Source organism: Sorghum bicolor, chromosome 10 (genome assembly GCF_000003195.3).
Source record: "Sorghum bicolor cultivar BTx623 chromosome 10, Sorghum_bicolor_NCBIv3, whole genome shotgun sequence".
In the NCBI taxonomy this organism is placed as follows: domain Eukaryota; kingdom Viridiplantae; phylum Streptophyta; class Magnoliopsida; order Poales; family Poaceae; genus Sorghum; species Sorghum bicolor.
In genome coordinates this window covers 3416258-3435603 of record NC_012879.2, presented here as the reverse complement: position 1 = coordinate 3435603, position 19346 = coordinate 3416258, and the positions used below count along the sequence as shown (strand labels likewise).

Sequence of the window (19346 nt, the reverse complement as noted above, 5' to 3'; positions counted from 1 at the left end):
CGCACACTCCCAATGCATTTCATGCTCCAACTCTGCAGCGCTTTTGCCGTCTTCCTGAGCTTGAAATCCAGCAACCTGCAGGGATCAGCCCCCGGCAGCTCAGCGTCCCAGGCGTCTGCGACTACTTCCTGGAAGCCGTCAAGGCGAGTCCAGAATGCCTCGAAGCGAAAGCGCGACTTGGCCCAAGGCTGGGAGCACAGCTGCAGCAATAGTGGAGAATGGTCGGAGCAATCCGAGGAGAGGCAACGTAGGTGGTGAGATGGGAAAGCCTCAAGCCAGTCGACATTGGCGAAAGCTCGATCAAGACGCTCAAGCGTCGGCGTGCTTCTCCGGCTGGACCAAGTGTACAGTCGACCATTCAGATACAGCTCTTGTAGGTGTGACTCGTCTATCGCCCGACGAAACCGACGCATGGAGCGCAGGTTGAGACGACTGTTGTTCTTGTCCTCCGCGCAGTAGATTTGGTTGAAGTCACCACATACCAGGAGCGGCCCCGTGTACTGAGTACACACATCACGTAACTCAGTCACGAAGGCCGGCTTGAGGTCTTCTAGCACAGGACCATAGACGCACGACAGGGTCCAGGAACTTGCAGGCGAGGAGATGTGGGCGATCTCCAGCGTAACTGAGTAGGAACGACAGGCGTGTGCCGAGACCACCCATTCGGCGCGGTCCCAAGCCACTATGATGCCCCCGGACGCCCCAATCGAAGGCAACAATACATAATCAAAGGCCAATCCCATTAATTCAGAGGCCATAGAAGCAGTGAGTACATCCAGTTTGGTCTCAACCAGGTAGAGCACGGTAGCGCGTTCCTGTAAGAGGAACTCGCGGACGACCGACCTTCGTGCTCGCATGTTGAGACCCCTCGGGTTCCAGATCATAATGTTTGAACTTAACATGGATTACAATGATCGCGACTGACGCAAGGCCGAGAAGTACACTAGGCGGCGCTAACGGCACCAAGTGCCAGCTGCTTCCTGCCATGGAACAGAACCTGCATTGCTTCCTTTGTCGATGAGTTTAGCGGGAACTTCAGGGCAGCATGAAATTCATCGAAGGAGGGTTCGTCTGGGACCTCGGTTTGTACCTCGAGGCCAAGCTTCTTCATCATGACGTGCCTAGCTTGAGCTTCCGGCTTGGCGGCACGGAACTTGCTTTTGGCCGCCAGTCGTGCGCTTCGCTTGGGTATCCAGCCATCGTCGTCCGCTTTGTCCGCCGCTTTGGTGATACGTCGTGGCGGAGTGGATGACAGCACGGGAGCCTGCAGAGGCACCCGTAAGGAGTCGACGAAATTCCCCACATGTGTCGACAGGGGGCAGGACGATGTGGTCTCCGGCGCACGAGAAGAGTTGTCTTCAGTGACGTTGAACGTGGGCCGTGAGTTTGTTGGCGACAATTGTCTCTTGCTAGGGGCCTCCAGGTGCCCCCCTATGTTGAGTTCTGTCAACAACATCGTGTTTTCTTGGGCTGCCACATTTACTATGCTGGACTTGTATAAGAACGCAGGCCCATCAGGTGCAGATTCGAAGCTGAGCTTTCGGCCCAACAAAGACATGAAATCTTCCTCCGGGGACCAAGCAGCGGTCCCACTCGGCGCGGTGCCCGAGCAGCAGAAGCGCCGCGGGTCGCGGTCGACAGATTGGGCCACTGCGACGGGTGGCGGTGCAGCTTTAGGCACGATCAAACACGCCTCTGACCACATCGGGTCTGCCGATGTCGATATGACAGGAGAGGGTGAGCGGCAGATGTCAACGCTGTCGATGGGGGAGCTCCGTGACTCCGCCTGTCCTGAATTCCTGCCACTGCTAGGGGGGCAGTTGTTGATGGGACACGTCGATGCGACAGGGCAGAGGAGTTGGCCCACCAAGATGCCGCTCCCATGCTGACGTGGCAGGAATCCGGGACCCGATCCGCGGCCGAGCGTCGGATCGCTCGGCCTGCCGAAGCGCGTCGTGCGCGGCCGCGTGCCGCCGCCACCAGCGCCGGCGAGACCCGGCCAGTAGCCGTTGCTGTTGCTGTCGCCGCCGTCGGAGTCACAACCGCCTCCGCCATGGAGGTCGCCGTCGTCGTCGTCGTCGGAGGGCGGAGGGGTGTTCCAGTCCTGGAACTCGACGATGTGCAGACGCACAAAGTACCTTAGGGCAGGTACCTCTGAATGGATGATCTCCCATGGTCGAAGGAATAGTGGAGGTCCGCCGTCGTGCGCCTCCTCCGGCTCCGGGATGGCAAGAATCTTCTCGTCGGGAATAAGGTCGGGGTGGGCGCACCAGGCAGCAACGAAGAGTTCCTCTCATCGTCCGGATCACTGACGGCGTCCGGGTTGGCGATCTCCACCTTCACGCCCGATGATCCCAGCAGCACCTGCGCGACCTCCTCCGATCGCGCGTGCGACGGGATACCTTTCATTCCGACAAGCACCCGGAAGCGGAAGGCCCCAGCAGAACCTGAAATGAGACGATTCCACCGGCGCCAGCGCAAGGTAAACGGCGTACCACGCGGCTCCGGTGAACTGAGCACCCTGTCAAGGTCCGCCTGCCTGGAGAAGCGGACAATGAAGTCGTCGGGCTGGGTCCTCCGCACAGAGATGACATCCTCATTGAGACCATAGGACGCGTGCAGGTGCTCCAGCATCATGGCAGGAGTGACGGGCGGTCGCGTCCCGACCACCATGGCGAGTAGAGCGAGTGACAAGGCGTCCTCCGCCGCCTGGATGGCTGGCGTGCGCGGCATGACGACCATCTCAAGCAGCGGGTTTCGTGCTCTTGCTCTCGGGGAAGCTGGATGCTGCGCAGCACGACGTAGGAGGGCTCGCGAGAGCCCCTGGACACGGCCAGGAAGCGCGGCCAGCTCCGCCGCCGGTTGAAGCCCCGGCTTGGCCACCGACTTGGGTACCCGAGCCGCGCCGAGCGGCGCCGGCCGGCTCATCGGCCGGTGGTTCGTCCAGCCCCACAGCGACAACCGGGGTGGGAGGGCCGCATCCCGGCGGAACAGAGGGTGACCTGCCGGTGGAGGCCGAACACGCGGAGGCTGTGTCGGGCGTCGACGGCCGCGCCGCAACGACGACCGGGGTAGGAGGGCCGCACCCCGGCGGAACAGAGGGGGACCTGCTAGTGGAGACCGAACGCGCGGAGGCCGTGTCGGACGTCGCCGGTGGCGCGGGAGGCCTCCGTGTGGAAGAGCGACGCCTACGCGGGTCTCCACGGCGGTAAAGGCTTCCCGGCGAACGGCCCCGCTTCCCACCGCGGACCCCGGACCTCGGCGGAAGCGGACAGTCACGCGACTGGTGACCGGCTTCGAGACAATTGAAGCAGCGCGCCGGACCTGGACAGTTAGCCCAGACGTGGTTCTCGGATAAACAGTTGAAACACTTACCGACTAAGATCGCCGGCACCGGCCGGCTGGCCGCCGGCGCGCGCCGCCAACGACGTCGACTCTGGACAGCCCGGAATCCATCCGCGTCAGGCTGAACCGACATGCGCGCTGGGTGAACGACGATGGATGCAAGGCGAGGCGCTGGGCTCGACGGCGAGTGCTGTAGGCGGTGCGGGACCCCCGCGGCACCCCCCCCTGCGTGCACGGCGACGGCGGCGCCGACGCTGACCACGGGGGCGCGGGGCCGTCGGACCTCGACCCAAGGCTGGCGAGTCGTCCAGGCTTGAGAGGGATGCCTCATGATGGATCTACAGGATCTACTAGCAATAGGATGAACGGGGTTTCGGGATAAAACAATGCATACAGTGACATTTATATATATGTGCATACACTAGATCTATTACAATTTAGTAGAAACATATAGATCAATAGTTTAGGGTTTCGACCGTCGTTGGTGGAAGGAGCAGATCCGGAGACGTCCATGGCGTGAGTGTAGGTGCTGCGCCGATGTAGATCACGTCGTCCTTCGGGCCTCCACCGGCACTGACCAACGACGGGGTAGTAGTAGAACGGAGGCGGCGCGGTGGTGCTTCCCGACGCCACTGCGCAAGCCGATCGGAAGGCCTAGGATTTGTCGAGTGGGGTTGTGTGCACGGCGAACTTCGTCAAACGTGCCTGCGGCCCCCACTCCTGTTTATATAGCGCAGCGCGTCGGGGGCCCACCAACCATGGATCGGTTGGGCGCCCCCGATCAGGGCGCGATCCAGGGGGTAAGAGGCCCCAGCCGTTGGGCTGGGCCTGAGATCAACCTAACATTCTCCCCCTTGATCTCAACTGTGCTATCTCGCTTTGTCAACTCACCCCATCACAAATCAGTGTATTGAGCATGCTTCATCTTGACAGTTATCACTGCTAGATTAGACAGCCACAAACACTTTTCTATTTAGAGATGAATTCTCGCCTTGGGCCCCTTACTATCCAGGAATCACAGGCTTTCCCTTAAACCCATGCCGGCTACATGTTCTCTGAACACGTTGGGCGGTAAGCCTTTGGTAAGCGGATCCGCTAGCATCTTTTCTGTGCTTATATGTTCAAGACTTATGACGTGATCCCGGATTTTATCCTTGACAACATAATATTTTATGTCAATGTGCTTGGCTGCATTGCTTGACTTTTTGTTGTGAGCATACAACACTGCTGGCTCGTTGTCACAATACAACTTTAGTGGTTTATCAATGCTGTCGACCACCTTTAAACTGGGTATAAATTTCTTAAGCCAATTCACCTGTCCTGATGCCTCATAACAAGCAATAAACTCAGCATACATTGTGGACGATGCAGTGACTATTGTTTGTTTTGAGCTCTTCCATGATATGGCTCCTTGCGCGAGAGTGAATACATACCCTGAGGTAGACTTTCTATCATCTCCCGCGTAATCAGAATCTGAATACCCTACTATTTGTAGGTCATCAGATCTTCTATAGGTTAACATGAGCCCTTTCGTGCCTTGCAAGTACCTTAAGACTTTCTTTACTAGATTCCAGTGTTCCATACCTGGATTACTTTGATATCTACCAAGTAACCCGGTCACAAAAGCCAGGTCTGGGCGTGTGCACACTTGAGCATACTGTAAGCTTCCGACAGCTGAAGCGTATGGAACGGCTTGCATGCGATCGCGCTCGAACTTGCTCTTGGGACATTGATGTTCCCCATACTTGTCACCTTTTACAATAGGAGCAGGTGAAGGTCTACACTTATGCATATTGAATTTCTTCAATATTTTCTCTATATATGCCTCTTGGGACAATCCCAATACCCCTCGACTTCTATCTCGGTGAATCTTTATGCCCAAGACAAAAGAAGCTTCACCTAAATCTTTCATATCGAAATTTGAGGACAAAAATCTCTTGGTTTCCTGCAGTAGAGTGACATCACTACTGGCTAGTAGAATGTCATCTACATACAGTACTAGGAAAATGTATTTCCCATTCTTAAACTTTGCATATACGCAATTGTCCTCAACGTTCTCTGTAAACCCAAACTTTCTGATTGTCTTATCAAACTTTAAATACCACTGCCTGGATGCTTGCTTTAATCCATAAATGGATTTCTTCAGGCGACAGCCCATTCTTTCTTTGCCTGTCACAACAAAACCTTTCGGTTGTGCCATGTATACTCTTTCTTCTAGATCCCCATTGAGGAAAGCTGTCTTCACATCCATTTGATGCAATTCTAGATCAAAATGTGCCACTAGGGCCATTATGATTCTAAAAGAGTCCTTGCTCGAGACGGGAGAGAATGTTTCATTATAATCTATCCCTTCTCGCTGAGTAAAACCCTTGGCTACCAGTCTTGCTTTGTACCTTTCTATGTTCCCTTTGGAGTCACGTTTCACCTTGTAGACCCATTTGCAGCCTACTGTTTTGGCTCCTTCAGGAATTTTCTCTAGGTCCCAAACTTTATTGGTACTCATAGACTTTAATTCATCTTCCATGGCTTCTTGCCACTTAGATGCTTCGGTGCTCCTCATGGCTTCTTCAAATGAAGTGGGTTCATCCTCCATCTGAACTTCTTCGCATTCATAGACTATATAGTCATCTGGAATAGGAGACTTTCTCGCTCTTTGAGGTCTGCCAGAAGTTTCTGCTACTGGCATTTCTTCTTGAGGTTGCTCTTGTTGGGGCTGTTGTTCTTCGACTATGGGTTCATTCGGCTCCTGAGGGACAGGTTCCAAATTGGCCATAGGCGAAAAGGCAGCAGGTGTTGTCACTACTGGTGTAGATCCAACAACAACAGGCAGCGTAAAGTAGGGTTCTTGCACCATGGGAATGGGCACGAACACCCGCTTCTCTTCAAGGTTAATTTCTCGCGCTGCCTTGCTCCCCCTGATCATCTGATCTTCTAGAAAACTAGCGTGTCTCGTTTCCACAAACTTGGTATGTCTACCAGGGCAGTAGAAACGATAACCTTTCGACTTTTCTGGATAGCCAATGAAATGACAACTTACTGTTTTGGGGTCTAGCTTTCCTATGTTTGGGTTAAACACTTTTGCTTCAGCGGGGCTCCCCCAGACACGCAGATGGTTGACTGAGGGTTTCCTGCCGGTCCACAACTCATACGGGGTTTTAAGTACTGACTTGCTTGGAACTCTGTTGAGAATATGAATGGCGGTTTTTAAGGCCTCCATCCACAAACTCAGTGGCAGAGTGGAATAGCTCATCATGCTGCGCACCATATCCATTAGAGTACGGTTACGCCTTTCTGCTACTCCATTCTGCTGTGGGTCCCCTGGCATTGAATTCTGGGCTACTATGCCATTTTCCTGTAAGAACCTTGCAAAAGGTCCAGGAACTTGTCCATAAGGGGTATGTCGACCGTAGTACTCCCCCCCACGGTCAGATCTTACTACTTTGATTTTTCTGTCTAGTTGGTTTTCAACCTCAGCCTTGAATATCTTAAATTTGTCTAAAGCTTCTGAGCGTTCTTTGATTGGATAGATGTATCCAAAACGAGAGTAGTCATCTGTGAATGTGATGAAGGAATCAAAACCATCCACAAATGTCACTGGAAAAGGTCCACAGATGTCTGTGTGGATCAATTCTAGTACTCCCATGCTTCGCTTAGCGCCTTTCTTTATGTTCTTTACTAACTTGCCTTTAATGCAATCAACGCATTGCTCTAACTCTGAGAGTTCTAATGGTGGGAGGATTGATTCTTTGACTAAGCGTTCTATTCTCCCCCTCGAAATATGGCCTAAACGACAGTGCCATAATTTCGATGAGGAATCAATTCTCTTTCTTTTCTTGCTAGCATCTGCGGGTATTGCATTCTCAGCGTTATTACATTCAGCATTCACATTCTCAGACAAAGATAATAAATAAAGTTTGTCTTGTCGGAAGGCAAGACCCACACATTTATTATTTAACTGTAGCTTACAATCATTCTTGCTGAAATGGCAATCAAAACCATAGTCTGACAAACATGAAACTGAAATTAAATTTCTAGCTAAAGAGGGAACATAAAGAACATCATGCAACTCAAGGGTGAAGCCACTAGCTAAATCTAGAGATAAATTTCCTATAGCTTGAACTTCAGCTTCAACACCAGTGGCCACCTTAATCTGTCTTTCTCCTCTTTGAAGGGTTCTCCCTCCACTGAATCCCTGCAAAGAGTTTGCAACATGAACAGTTGCACCTGAGTCAATCCACCATGTGGATCTAGCATAACTTAGATATAAGGATTCATCAACAAAAGTTATAATGTCCTCACCTTTCACTAGGCAATGTTTCATGAACTTAGGGCAGTCATGCTTCCAATGCCCTGTCTCATTACACCATCTACAGCGATCCGGGTCCTCCTGCCTGTGCTGGTTGTCTTGCTTTGGCTGTGCTTTAGGCTGTGAAGAGCTTCCTCCCTTGTTCTGGGAGGTGGAGGCATCTGGAGCTTTCTTGTTGTAGAATGGCTTCTTGTTCTTTCCTTTCACAAAGTTCACAGAACCACCATTTGCATTCTTGAGCCTTTCTTCCTCTTGCACACACATAGCAATCACTTTCTCTAAATCCCACTCCTCTGGCTGTGTGTTGTAGTTAACAACAAAAGTCTCATACTCTTTAGGAAGTGAGTTTAGAGCTAGGTGAATGAGGAAACCATCAGCAAGGGGCATCTTTAGCTTCTCTAACTTGGCTGCCATGGTGCTCATGCTCAGAATGTGCTCTCTCACACTCCCCCCTGTGAACCTCATGTTAGTGAGTTTCTGGATCAGGGTGGAAGCATGGGCTTTGGTGGAACCAGTAAACTGATTCTTTACTTTCTCAAGGTATTCTTTTGCTGTCTCACATTCTGGGATGGCACCTCTTAGGCCCTCTGTGATGGTTTTCTTGATGACAATCTTGCACTTGCGGTTTGACTTTTCCCACTTGTACTTCTCAAGATCATACTTTGCTCTGATGGGAGCAAAGTCTCGCTTCCGATTAGCAAAAGCTTCATCGGTCTCATTCTGAGCCCTTTCGGGCTCCTTTGGCTCAGTGGGCTTTGGCTCCTGAAGAGCCAAATCTATCTCAGCAAGTGCTAGAGCAGCATCAAGTTCCTCGCGCCACAGAACATAGTTCTGCCCCGTCAGCTTTGGGATTGCACTGATGAAGTGCATCGCATTGAGTGCTTGGTCTGAAATTAAATATGAGAAAATAGTGAGAACATTAACATTAAATCTAGGAAAAAATAATTGCATATCTTAATTTAACGTTGGTCAAAATCAAGATATACAAAAAGTTAACTCTCTACATAAATTCTAATCACCGTTGGGCAGAATAGAATATATGCATAAAATTAGAACTCGAAATTTGCAATATTGTTATTATTAACGTTGGTCAAAAAATAACAATATCACAAAAATACTGGGCTTTAAAAACTCGTTTCTCAAATTAAATGTCCCGTTGGTTCAATTTAATAGGAGAATTAAAATATAACTTGCGCAGCGGAAAACATTAATTTTTTTGCTATTTTCAGAAGCATAACTTGCTGACTGTGCTTTTCTAGATAATATACACGTTGGTGCAAATTAAATAGAATTTAAAACTGAGCAAAACATTATTTAAATGCTTCTGAAAATAAAATGGAATATGAAAAAAGAAATTTCTGTGCTTAAACATGTCGCGGCCAACGATTCGGCCCACGGTCGCTTGCGGCCCAGCTCGGCGCGCGGAGCAGCGCGCAGCGCCCAGGCCTGCCTGTTTTTTTTTTTCTTCTTCGCTGACTGGAGGCTCGCGGCCCAGTTAGGCCGAATTTGGCCCAGTTGGCCAGCCGGCCGCTTGCTCTCCCCGCGCCCAGGCCGCAACCTGGGCCTGGGCCGGGAATCTACGCCCCCGCCTGGGCCAAAAGCGGCCCAGATCGACCGTGGCCGTTGATCAAGATCCAACGGCCGTCCTTCGATTTCGGGGAAACAAAACCCCCAGGCCGGCTCGACCCTTGAAACCCTAGCCCTCATTCTTGCCGTCGCCCTCTCTCTCTCTTCTCTGTCTCTCTCTCTCAGCGCATGGACAGCAGGGAGCCGCCGCCGCCGGCACCGTGCCCGGCAGCAGGGCCACCGCCGTCGCCCTCTCTCTCTTGCTTCTTGACGGCGCACAACGCCTACAGCAGCCACGGCCGAGGTGGCCCGACGCCGGTGAGAAGGAGCCGCTGGTGCCTTTCTTTCTCTTTCTCTGTGCTTTTCTCCCCAGCCCACACCGCGCCCCACAGCAGAACGCTACCGGCCGGAGAAGGAGATGGCGCCGCTAACGGGTCGCTCGCCGGTGCGCGCGCTCGCTCACTGCGGAGCGCGCCGCCGTCGAGCGTTTCGTGTGCGGTGCCCTGAGCTTGCCCGTGCGTCCCGCCCGCCATGGAGAAACGGCCGGAGACGAGGTCGGGATAGGTGGGTCCCAGGTAAGGGTACTCCTTCCCCTTGCTGTTTAGGGTTAGGGTTTTGAAATCCCCTTCCCTGATCTGGTTCTTGTGCTAGGGTTGGGGTTTTGGATCTGAGCGCTAGGGTTAGGAATTCGAAAATCCTCTCCTTCTACTTGCTGTTCTTGCTGGGTAAAACCCGAAAACCCCGATCTATTACTAGATCGGCTGATACCATTGATGGATCTACAGGATCTACTAGCAATAGGATGAACGGGGTTTCGGGATAAAACAATGCATACAGTGACATTTATATATATGTGCATACACTAGATCTATTACAATTTAGTAGAAACATATAGATCAATAGTTTAGGGTTTCGACCGTCGTTGGTGGAAGGAGCAGATCCGGAGACGTCCATGGTGTGAGTGTAGGTGCTGCGCCGATGTAGATCACGTCGTCCTTCGGGCCTCCACCGGCACTGACCGACGACGGGGTAGTAGTAGAACGGAGGCGGCGCGGTGGTGCTTCCCGACGCCACTGCGCAAGCCGATCGGAAGGCCTAGGATTTGTCGAGTGGGGTTGTGTGCACGGCGAACTTCGTCAAACGTGCCTGCGGCCCCCACTCCTGTTTATATAGCGCAGCGCGTCGGGGGCCCACCAACCATGGATCGGTTGGGCGCCCCCGATCAGGGCGCGATCCAGGGGGTAAGAGGCCCCAGCCGTTGGGCTGGGCCTGAGATCAACCTAACACCTCAGAGTCGGTGAGGCAAAGCATCCCCCGGGACGAAGCGGAGATCCGGCGAAAGGTGCAGCCTCAGGGTCCAAGGAGCTTGCGCGCAGCACAAGGGAGGCCTGCGCGGCGGCGGCGAGAGGGGGCAGTTGAAAGGTGGCCGCTGCCCCCGATATGGGATCCTCGGCCTGAACTTGCAAAGCCCAAGAGAGACGGGAACGGTCCATGGCGGTCGGGAGACGGCGCCTCCGCAACCTGCGACTTGTGGCGGGCGCCGGGGAGCCCGACGGCCGGGGCTGGTGGACGCCGGGGCCGGGTGGCCGCCGGCGGTGGGACGGGGGAGCTACCTAGCTAGCTCAGCGATCTGCTTCAAGGCCTAAAGCCTTCAAATCACGTATTGGTAACTTTCTACAACCAGCGTGTTTTAGTATTGAATGGTATTATACGTATGTATAGCTCCTCCTGTCCTCCATCTATCTGCCTTTCGGCCCTTTTCATGGTCCATGTTTACGATGGCTTGTTTAGGCGGCGATCTGTGTCATTTTCCACTGGTAGAGATCTTTATACTATGTCTTTGCTCAACTACCCTCGTTAGTGTAGTACCTTTTTTTTTTGCGACGGTTAGTGTAGGCGTGTAGCACCCTAATGTTAACTGTTAAGCATACACAGTTAAATGAACAATGCCCTTACTAAACATCCACACGTAACAAATGCTTAGTCCTTGTTTAGTTCCGAAAAAATTTCGGATTTCGCTACTGTAGCATTTTTGTTTTTATTTGACAAATATTGTCCAATCATGAACTAACTAGGATCAAAAGATTCGTCTCACGATTTACAGACAAACTATGTAATTAGTTTTTATTTTTGTCTATATTTAATGCTTCATGCATGTGCCGCAAGATTCGATGTGACGGAGAATCTTGAAAACTTTTTGGATTTCGGGGTGAACTAAACAAGGCCTTATTATTCCACCAACCAACTTAAAACAACTCAGTCAGCACAACTGCTATCGAATTTCACAAGAACTTGATGTCTAAACAGCAAACCTGGCCGATTGGCATTGTTAACAAGATGCTATGTTTAAGGCCGAGTAACTACAATTCACTTAAGAACATTTACTTCGAGGAACAGATCACTTGGCAAGAATCCAGAATCGAAAAACTGCTATTGTTAGAAAGGTGAACATCTGGCGTGGCAGACACATTATTTGCTAGGTGGTAACGTTTCTGATTTTCGCAGGAATTTACCTGTTGCAAGATTTGAGGATAGAGAACTATACAACACAAGAGTTCCACATAATCATATGTAAATTTTCTGTAACAAGGGACTGAGTTTGGAAAGTAAATTTGTTGAGTACTGTCAATTCGCTGTGTAAGTAGCCATGGTCAATCATGCGGACAATTATTACGACCCTGTATAATTTTCAAGGGGAAGATGGCTACGGAAAACAGGTATATCCTCTGCAACACTTGAGATTGATAAGACATGTTTATTTTGTTGTTTGTTGTAATCGCCACGGAGATTACTCTATGAAGCCTTCATGTCATCAAGACCAACGCTCGCCTGCAAGAATAGCAGCTTCAAGAGCTATTTCACAAGAGACCAAAGTAGCAAAACCGAATCTTGAATTGGGAGAGACCGTACCAGAAATTCATGATTTTCTTTGAGGAAAGGAGAGAAGGTTGTGCAAAATTTCTCAATATCTGCATTGATGTCACCAGTTCCACTAATGACCTCCATAAATTTATCTCTATTAGGAGCGAGCCGCATGGCCACCTGCCATCAACATTTAAGTCACAAAAAATAAATCAACAAATGGTAGCACCAATAAAAGAGATATACTCTAACTAAAAGTACGCAAACAATCTTAAAAGATCAGGGTTTCAGTAGACAGTTCAAATTAACTAAATGACTATCTGGTGTTTGTCGTCTGTAGCTAGAAATTGCGAAAACACCTGTTTTAACTTTTTAGTTCTTCAAAGAGAGAAGACTGGATGGAAGAATTTGGATTGATGAAGTCATAGATACAAAACTGGATGTGACAAGAAAATGTTCTTGAAAAGAACTTTTCTGATTTAAAACAAATCAAAGCTGTTCTTTGATCTATCATGCGCTGATGCTTTGTTATTCAGGTTGGCAGTCCATGTGAAAACTAGACACACATTTCCAGAATTCACATGTTGATAATATTCTCTCAATAAAGAACGTTGAAGAAACAGATTGCTAATGTGGATAGAATTCCATCACTTGTATGGATCACTATATAGAGTGAAAGATTATACCGTAAAACTAGAACTGGCAAGCCAGCCATGAAATTTCTTCAGAGTCTTGGTGTATGAATCAGTGCAAGCTTGAGTCATGGTCCAGTCTGCATGCTCAAGAAGGTTACGAAACAACTCAACAAGGAAATCCATGGCCCTGACATGCAAAATTTTGAGTAAATAAAAGTCACATACTTGGCATGCTGAGCAAGTTGCAATGAAAAGTGACAAAAGAATAAGAAATCGAAGCACCTCGTGAGCCACAGAAGCCCATTTGTGCAGCTTGAGGAACCTTTTGCTGTCTTGTTTTGAACTTCTTCCTGAACCATGCTGTACAAGTGTTCATACTTTGATGGATCTGAAGAATACTTTGTTTCCAGTCTCTGACAGAAGAGGATCGAGTCAATTGAAATTAAAAAGAAAAAAAAATGGAACCCCAAGGGCTCCAGAAGTGAGAAATGAACTAAGCAAGAGGCAGAATAGTCTAAAGTAGCTATCAATATCAATTATCTCAACATAGATAACTGAAAGACAACATAAACACTGCCGTCAACTGCCCAGCTATTACCAACAGAAAAGAATGGAAGATAACCTTTGAATGTTACTAGTATAATAGAAAATCTTGCAGAAAGATTTGCTTACTGTGATATTGCCACCGATATCAGTTTTTACAAGTGCCATAGCAGCTCCAAATTTATCTGGTGCACAAAAGCAGGGGATAAAGGGAAAATTATTGACAAATAGTTTATTGTTTAAGCAACACAAGTACAGCTCAACATAAAGGAACACAGAACTGCGATTTTAAGACCCAATGGTTTGCTCTTCCATGGTTTAAGACAACAACTAAGCTTGATTCAAAGATCAACAGAAGTACCACACAGATGTGCGTACAAAATTTACAACCATCAAAATAAACTTGTGTGTGTCTCCATGGTGGCATGTCGACGATAATTTGTCTAGCTATCAGAAACCTTGTTTAGAAGATCAATCTACCATGTGTCGCGTCGCGTGAGGAATAACTCAAGCCCGTTCACTGCTGCCGCCCCACAACTTAACTAAGCATGGTACCAAATCAGAGATTAAGCAATGCAGCTACTCCTACTTAAATTTCAAAACCTCATGTAGCTGACAGAGAAGCAAATGAGTTACCCAGGACAGGCAGGATTTGCTTGCAGACATCAAGGAAGGGCTTGGTGAGAATGACTCCGTTCTCTGCCTTGACATGCTTCATCCCTTCCAGAGAGGGGGTGAACACCGTCTCTGCCATCTCTGAACCTGAAAGTATCAACAAATATATCAAACCCATCATCGCAACCAGGGGCCAGACACAGTAAAGGACATGGTGTACACACACCCAATAAATTTTGCAAATAATAATAATAATAATAATAAAATCGTATCAACTTGTAACTAGATCAGATCCGAATAGGGTTCGGGTGGTCGATTTCGGACAGGGAAGAGAAGGGGTGCGAATACCTGGTGGGTGTTGGCCGCCGGCGACGGGCCAACCTTGCGAAGGAGCCGGCGAGGCTAGACCGAGCAAGTGGCTTAGGGAGGCAGCGGCGGGCGGCGGCAGCGGCTGTCACCTAGTAGCTCGACGAGAGCGCGAGCAGAGAGACGCAGGGTGGACGGGAGAAGAAAAGCGGCAATCTTCGGGTCGGACCAGACCCGAGTACACGGCCGACCATCTCTCCACAGATTGGTAGTGGGCTGCCGAGACGAATTGGGCCGGTATCTCCGCGGTTCACGTGGGTCGTTTCTCTCGTGTAATCCCTGCTTTCCCGTTTCTTTTTTATTTTTCCCACATATCATAGATCTTTTATTTCTTCTCTCTTTTTTTTTCAATTTGTAAATTTGTGCTATGTCTTTTGTATATTTGTGGGTTACACCAGTTCTAGTACGTCCGTGAGTTTTTCTCTTTTTCATCTTTTTTGAATTCACCGTCCCCTTTTTCTTTTCTTTGTGAGTTTTTATTCTTATTTTCATTTTATTTATATTTATTTACTCTAATTAATTATTTTTATATAATTTTTAATTTTATGTTTTTCATGATTAGTTGTTGCGGACTATATATAGGGAGTACATTGGTGCCCTGTTGGGTTCATTCAGGGCTGGTAGCACTCGTGAGATGTTCTAGGATATATTATATTTTATGTTGTTCTAGTAGTATGCATATTCTATACATTTTTTTATTATATTTTTTTTTATGCGTTGGTCTGTATTATATTTTATTTTTCCTTCTTTAGATTTGGTTGTTGTTTTCCTTTTTAATTCAATATTTCTTTCTTATTTTCATTTATTTCTACTATTAGAGCACCTCCAACAGATATGCTATCTTTGTTGTGTATGCTATATTTGGAATTTTTCAGGAAAAAATGAGCTCCAACAGATATGCTATATAGTTTGCTAACGTCTGCTTGCCCGCGCGCGCCCACAATCCTTCCCGCGCGCAGAGAAGAGTTTCCCGCGTGCTGTGAAGTTTCCCATCGTGGGAATCCAGACGGACCCGCTGAATACCGCAATTCCCCATCCCGTCCATCGCCTTGTCCTCTCACCCGCTCCTGCCGCCGCTGGACAGCTGGAGCAGCTAATCGCGACTCGCTCCGAATTACCTTTTTCCTCTTCACTGTGAGCCGCTTCCTCATGGACAGGTCGCTTCCTCCTAATCGCTACCCCACTGCACCGCTGGATTAGCTTCGTCATGGACAAGCTCCGTCGAGCGCCGGGGAGATCCCAACTGCTCCACTCTATTATCCCAACATCACGCAGATAGGAGCAGCAGGCGGATGGGTGCAGCATCAGGCGGATCGTCAGCAGTTGGGATGGGAGCAGCAGGCAAATGTGAGATCCCAACTGCGCTGGGGAGATTACAACTCGTCTTCGTCGATCCCGGCAGCCGTCGGATGGGAGCAGCAGGACTCAGTGGTGCTCCCTTGGTTGGAGAATGCGGCGCAAGGAGGCCAGCGACGACAAGTCCTTGCACCGAACAGTTCTGCTACTGCTTCGTCGAACCCATTCCTCGATGTGTGCTCCGGTGAGTCTAATTCGGTACGTATCTCTCAGTCTCTCACTGTCGTTTAGGAACTGTAGGGGGTCCATGCTCGATGGTTTAGTGTTTACAGTCTCAATAGTTTATAGTTAGCAGGGAGCTCATCAGCAGACAACAAAATGCTTCAAAACAACATGTCTGAGTGTCAAGAATAATAAACCTTAGACAAGAATGATAAACCAACTAGTAGGCAACCTAGGCATGTCCCGAGATCTGGAATTCACTGTAAAAGATGTTCACAAAGAAGCCAACCAACTAAGATCAAAGATTTTAGTTGCTTGTATCATGGATGAGTTTGACTTATTTTTAGTTCTATATACTTCAAGCAGCTTTGGTTTCCATCCAAAGAAAGTTCAGACTACTAGTACTACTAGCGCTGTACCATTGCTGGTTGAATGATGCACAATGGCAGCCGTAGGCAGTAGCACAGATCAATGTGAACTTGTGGTGTTCAAAATCAAAGCTGCAGTAGTACATCTAAAAATTAATTTTGAGAGAACTCTGTGTGAAATTTTCTCATACACGCACCTTCTCAGACTGCAGAATATTATAAGACTTAATTTGTATTACATCTGTGCAAACACATCTTCTCAATCTGCAGAAAATTATTAGGCTACATTTTATAGTACATATGAGCAAGCACACCTTCTCAGTCTACAGAAAATTATTAGGCTTTAATTTGTACTATGTTTTGTTCCTTGTTCAGTTCATCATCTAATATATTCCTTGTGTTATGTTTTTACAGCCGAAATGGATTCAGGGAGACCTTTGACCGATATGATTATAGAAGGTTTCCCTCCAGGTGGAGTGTCTGACAATATCTCACCTCATAATGAAATACAAGCACGCGATGAGGTCCCTGCTGCCGTCAAAGGAAATAAAAGAAGGTCCAAAAATTTCACTATTAAAGAGGACGAGATGTTGGTGTCAGCGTGGCTAAATGTGAGTTTAGATCCTGTGAGAGGAGTCAATCAATCAAAAGATACCTATTGGAAAAGAATACATAATTACTTTCATTCAAAAAAGGAATTTGAATCTGATCGCACACAAAGTTCTCTAATGAGTCGGTGGTCTAGTATACTACATGACTGCAACATATTTGCTGGTTGTGTTTCAAAGGTAGAGGGCCGAAATCAGAGTGGTGCATCTGTTGATGACAAGGTTAGATGACCTACCTTCACATGCTAATCTCCTATATGTTTTTGCTGAATCTCATGTGTCATCTTTGTTTCCCATTGCAGCAAGCAAACACATTAACTATGTATAAGAATGAAGACCCATTCAACAGAACTTTTCAATACATACATTGCTGGAAAATACTCAAAGACCAATCTAAGTGGACGAATAGGCGCCAGCCAACTGGACCTCAAAAACCTTTCAGCAAAAAGCAAAAGACCACTGCTGATTCAACTCCTGCTGCTGATGTAGCAGACTATGTTGCTGAGACTGAAAACACAATAACCACAGTGGAGAGGCCTATAGGGACTAAGAAGAAAAAGCTAAAACTAAAGCAGCGTTCGAGCATTGAAGCTTTAGATTATTTATTGGCAAAGAAGAAAGAGGTGGATGCTGAGAAGGAGCTGAAGAAAAAAGAGAGGGAGTTGAAGAAAGAGGAGAGGGAGTTGAAGAAACAAGAGATGTGCCAAAAAGCCCTTACCTTGCAGGAAGAAAGGATAAAACTAGACAAAGAAAAATTTGATTTTGAGCGGGATCGAGAAGAAGAAAGAATTATAAATATTGATATGAAAGGAAAAACATTCAGGTTTTCAATATAAATGAAAGGCAAGCCTGAAACTATTACAGTGTCTAATAAATCAAACAAAGAAGATAGGTCTGCAAATTAATACATAATGCCTTGATGTTGTGATAATGAAATTATTCAACAGTACTATTTGTATATAAATCTGGAAAGTTGTGCCACAAGTGCTCGATAAGGTCGGCTTGAAGCTGTGTGTGTGTCTCCTTGTCCTTGATCTTCTTGTAATTCTGCATAAATGCATCGAACTCAGGTGTAGCATCGTGTGATACAGTCACCTTTTCTCCCACATCATCATATTTGAAATCTTTTTCATCAACTCCCTCATCTTCAACAATCATATTGTGCATAATGATACAAACCGTCATGACAAGTTGAATTATATCCTCATCCCACACGCGTGCCGGCGCTCGAACAATGGCAAAACGAGCTTGTAGAACACCAAATGCTCGTTCGACATCCTTCCTACAAGCTTCTTGTGCTTTTGCAAAATATTTGTTCTTATTACCCTGTGGCTCAGGTATGGTCTTCACAAATGTGGCCCAAGATGGATATATACCATCTGCTAGATAGTAACCCATAGTATAACTATTCCCATTGATGCTATAATTTACCTGTGGCCCTTGACCTTCAGCAAGCCTTGCAAATATAGGAGATCTTTGAAGAACATTTAAATCATTATGCGAACCTGGCATCCCAAAGAAAGCATGTCAAATCCAAAGATCTTTAGAAGCAACAGCTTCAAGAATAATTGTTGGCTCCTTTTTATGTCCCCTATACATACCTTGCCATGCATAAGGACAATTCTTCCAGGTCCAGTGCATACAATCAATGGAACCAAGTATGCCAGGAAAACCTCTACTCTCACCAATCTCAAGTAATCTGGCAGTATCATCCTCATTGGGCAACCTCAAGTATTCATGTCCAAATACCTTAACAATAGCTCTGACAAACTTTCTAAGACTTTCTAGAGCAGTAGTCTCCCCAATACGGATATAGTCATCCATAGCATCAGCTGCTACTCCATAAGCTAACATTCGGAAAGCCGCCACCACCTTCTGCAAACAAGATAGTCCAAGGGTTCCGGCCGCATTCCTCTTCTGCACGAAATAGTCATCATACATCTCAACGGCATTCATTATGCAGACAAACATGTGACGTCGCATTCGAAACCTATTCCATCAGATAAAAATAATTATTCAGGCCTCATGTATACACTAACATGAGTCGATAAAATATGAGAAAATTAACCTGCGCCTGAAATAGCTCGGTCCATATGTAGGATTATCTGAGAAATAATCTTCATAGTGTCCTGACTGCCTGTCACGATTCACAACACGATGTCCCTCTACAGAACCACGATGGCATGCTGGATTGACAATGTTTGATAGTATTATATGCTCTGCTGCAGCATATACCTCATCGTCATCATCCGACGATGACGACGACGACGATGAAGAATCCATCAGCTCATTAACTACATCTTCAAGTTCCATTGTGAACCTTTGATTAGCTTGATCAAATACGTACAGATGGACGAGGTGATGATCGAACACCTACAGATGAATCTGCTCATTGAGAGGTGACCTAAAGATGAACATACATGATGAGGTATCAAAAAACTTACACGATAGCAGCAGCGTGTCGCCGGCAAGATGAACGTCTCCTGGTGGTGGATTGAAGCCGGAACCTGGGCAACACGCGTGTGAGGAACGGGTCCGTTCGCCGGATTGGACTCTCCTGGTCCTACTGAACGTGAAGCCAAGCCGCAGGATGAGTCCCTGCTTCCTATTCACG

General features: G+C 47.8%; 6 protein-coding genes across 6 annotated transcripts; 1 reads left to right on the top strand and 5 right to left on the bottom strand.

Moving 5' to 3' along the window:
- LOC110430798 lies at positions 724–10970 on the bottom strand. The gene is made up of 2 exons (XM_021448789.1): positions 10505–10970; positions 724–3671 (listed from the first exon to the last, which is right to left on the bottom strand). Exon 2 carries the CDS (start codon positions 2926–2928, stop codon positions 2140–2142), a length of 789 nt encoding a protein of 262 aa, XP_021304464.1. The 5' UTR covers positions 2929–3671; positions 10505–10970; the 3' UTR covers positions 724–2139.
- Positions 7247–7918, bottom strand: LOC110430799. The gene is made up of 2 exons (XM_021448790.1): positions 7645–7918; positions 7247–7537 (listed from the first exon to the last, which is right to left on the bottom strand). Exons 1-2 carry the CDS (start codon positions 7913–7915, stop codon positions 7491–7493), a joined length of 318 nt encoding a protein of 105 aa, XP_021304465.1. The 5' UTR covers positions 7916–7918; the 3' UTR covers positions 7247–7490.
- On the bottom strand, positions 7930–8582 carry LOC110430970. The gene is made up of 2 exons (XM_021449290.1): positions 8055–8582; positions 7930–7948 (listed from the first exon to the last, which is right to left on the bottom strand). Exons 1-2 carry the CDS (start codon positions 8519–8521, stop codon positions 7930–7932), a joined length of 486 nt encoding a protein of 161 aa, XP_021304965.1. The 5' UTR covers positions 8522–8582.
- LOC8069171 (glycolipid transfer protein 1) lies at positions 11690–14413 on the bottom strand. Its single transcript, XM_002436460.2, has 7 exons — positions 14221–14413; positions 13894–14019; positions 13387–13442; positions 12997–13127; positions 12766–12901; positions 12128–12259; positions 11690–12046 (listed from the first exon to the last, which is right to left on the bottom strand). Exons 2-7 carry the CDS (start codon positions 14009–14011, stop codon positions 12011–12013), a joined length of 609 nt encoding a protein of 202 aa, XP_002436505.1. The 5' UTR covers positions 14012–14019; positions 14221–14413; the 3' UTR covers positions 11690–12010.
- Positions 16544–17568, top strand: LOC8071340. The gene is made up of 3 exons (XM_002437813.2): positions 16544–16735; positions 16913–16954; positions 17035–17568. The coding sequence occupies exons 1-3, from the start codon at positions 16544–16546 to the stop codon at positions 17566–17568; spliced, it is 768 nt and encodes a 255-aa protein (XP_002437858.2).
- Positions 17669–19045, bottom strand: LOC110430969. The gene is made up of 4 exons (XM_021449289.1): positions 18801–19045; positions 18334–18722; positions 18164–18237; positions 17669–18058 (listed from the first exon to the last, which is right to left on the bottom strand). Exons 1-4 carry the CDS (start codon positions 19043–19045, stop codon positions 17669–17671), a joined length of 1098 nt encoding a protein of 365 aa, XP_021304964.1.